The following is a 2,500-nucleotide window of genomic DNA, read 5'->3' on the forward strand; positions in this document are numbered from 1 at the left end:
TCTTCTTAACTTGCTTCCCTCCCATCATCTTGACTAAATATCATCAACAAATCAATATGAGACCCAAAAATCTGGTTGATGCACCTACAGAGGAGCAGATAAATAAAACACCCCCCAAAAAAGTTCAGTTCTTTGCGGTAAAAATGGCTTTAAAATACGTCATTTATCACACCAATCACAGTAAAAAAGGCAACTTCAGCAGACGCATCATGCAGTAAAAACACCATTTCCATGGCCTACCTTCTTGCAAAGAATACAGCAGAAGTAAAGTTACAAGCCACATGCCATTAAAAGCAGTTTTAGTTGACAGAAATGTGGTGCAGTCCCCTTCCAAAAAGAAGAACAGCGCACGGCGCAGCAGGGTCGGCCAAGAAGGCGAAGCTCCGTGCTGGACTGGACTGGCTCTTGCGGTTTGACGCTTCCCCCCAGCAGGTCTCTCCAGCCCCGGTCCCAATCAACACACACACTCCGGCGCCGCGAAACGAACCGCGGAGAAAGTACCGCCTTTGCTGCCTGTTCTCTCCGCCCCTTACCGGGACGGAGCGCTGTCGCCCCACCCCTGGTATCCTAATCAACGGGAGGTGAACGAGACGCGCGTATTTTACGCGCTTTTACGCATCCTTGTATTACAAGAATGGGAACTCCAACATTAAAAATGTAATTTAGGAGACATCCCTGACACTTCTTGATAATTAAAGCAAACTGCAAAAAGTATCCCCAATAGCATAAAGAGGGGAATCATTCTGTTTTGTGCTTGATGTTCTTTGTTAATGCCACAAGAGTTCTGCCTTTGAAGTAAAATAACAAATAAAGTAACATATGTTGCCATCCAAGCAACGTTATCATGGACATCACTGCTTATTTCAGCCAAGCCACGTGTTACAACAGCGTGGCTTCGTAGTAAAAGGGTGCGGGTACTAGACTGCTTTTTGCAGATGATGTGGTCCTGATGGCTTCATCTGGCCAGGATCTTCAGCTCTCGCTGGATCGGTTCGCAGCTGAGTGTGAAGCGACTGGGATGAGAATCAGCACCTCCAAGTCCGAGTCCATGGTTCTCGCCCGGAAAAGGGTGGAGTACCATCTCCGGGTTGCGGAGGAGACCCTGCCCCAAGTGGAGGAGTTCAAGTACCTCTGAGTCTTGTTCACGAGTGAGGGAAGAGTGGATCGTGAGATCGACAGGCGGATCGGTGCGGCGTCTTCAGTAATGCGGACGCTGTATCGATCCGTTGTGGTGAAGAAGGAGCTGAGCCGGAAGGCAAAGCTCTCAATTTACCGGTCGATCTGCGTTCCCATCCTCACCTATGGTCATGAGCTTTGGGTTATGACCGAAAGGACAAGATGACGGGTACAAGCGGCCGAAATGAGTTTCCTCCACCGGGTGGCAGGGCTCTCCCTTAGAGATAGGGTGAGAAGCTCTGTCATCCGAGGGGAGCTCAAAGTAAAGCCGCTGCTCCTCCACATCGAGAGAAGCCAGATGAGGTGGTTCGGGCATCTGGTCACCCGATGCCACCCGAACGCCTCCCTAGGCAGGTGTTTAGGGCACGTCCGACCGGTAGGAGGCCACGGGGAAGACCCAGGACACGTTGGGAAGACTATGTCTCCCGACTGGCCTGGGAACGCCTCGGGATCCCCCGGGAAGAGCTGGACGAAGTGGCCGGGGAGAAGGAAGTCTGGGCTTCCCGTGACCCGATCTCGGATAAGCGGAAGAAGATGGATGGATGGATGGATGGGTACTACACTGGCCTGCCTGTAGTCCAGACCTGTCTCCCATTGAAAATGTGTGGCGCATTACGAAGCCTAAAATACAACAACGGAGACCCCGAACTGTTGAACAACTTAAGCTGTACATCACATACAACATAACAGAAGATCTATGCTGGGACATTAACACTGCTTCTACAGTCGGAAAGGCCCAACGTCTTTTTTTTTTAGGAAACTAAAAAGTGCAAACATTCCGCAGAAATCAATGGTAAACTTTTACAACTGTGCCATCAGCAGTGTCCTCACTTACAGATTTTTAGTGTGGTTTGCTAGCTGCACTAAAGCGAACCAACAGGCCCTCCAGCGAGTGGTTAAAGCGGCGGGGGAAATTACAAGGACGATACTCCCAGAGATGAGTGCCATGTACACAACTCGCTGCCTAAAGCGAGTACACAACATCCTGAAGGACAGATACCACCCAGCACATGGCCTCTTCAACCTGCTACCATCTGGAAGGAGGTATGGATCGATTCGCGCCAGGACCACCAGAATTTCTCACAGTCTGTATCCCCAGGCTGTGAGACTGCTGAATGAACAGCCTGCCCCTTTGCTGCCCCGTACCATCTTATTACCTCACTCTTCACCACCTCAATAATTGTGCTCTGGACATTGCATTGCTGCAACATCAACGTAACACCCATCAGACATCTGACTGTTCCCACCCCCACGTCCCTATTATCGCGATCTTCCTGACAATGCTAAAATGTAAACTATGGTCAACCTGCACATCAATGCAGTT

General features: G+C 50.1%; 1 protein-coding gene across 2 annotated transcripts in view; it reads right to left on the minus strand.

Moving 5' to 3' along the window:
• dscaml1 (Down syndrome cell adhesion molecule like 1) overlaps positions 1-431 on the minus strand; it is a 314,329-nt gene extending 313,898 nt beyond the window's left edge. For both annotated transcript variants that reach the window (XM_072915009.1, XM_061972936.2), the window contains exon 1: positions 241-431. In XM_072915009.1, coding sequence (XP_072771110.1) covers positions 241-283 — 43 coding nt within the window. In that variant the 5' untranslated portion in view covers positions 284-431. The remainder of the gene's footprint in view (positions 1-240) is intronic.
• Between the last annotated feature and the right edge of the window lie 2,069 nt (positions 432-2,500).

The sequence above is a fragment of the Nerophis lumbriciformis genome, linkage group LG17 (assembly GCF_033978685.3).
Source record: "Nerophis lumbriciformis linkage group LG17, RoL_Nlum_v2.1, whole genome shotgun sequence".
In the NCBI taxonomy this organism is placed as follows: Eukaryota; Metazoa; Chordata; class Actinopteri; order Syngnathiformes; family Syngnathidae; genus Nerophis; species Nerophis lumbriciformis.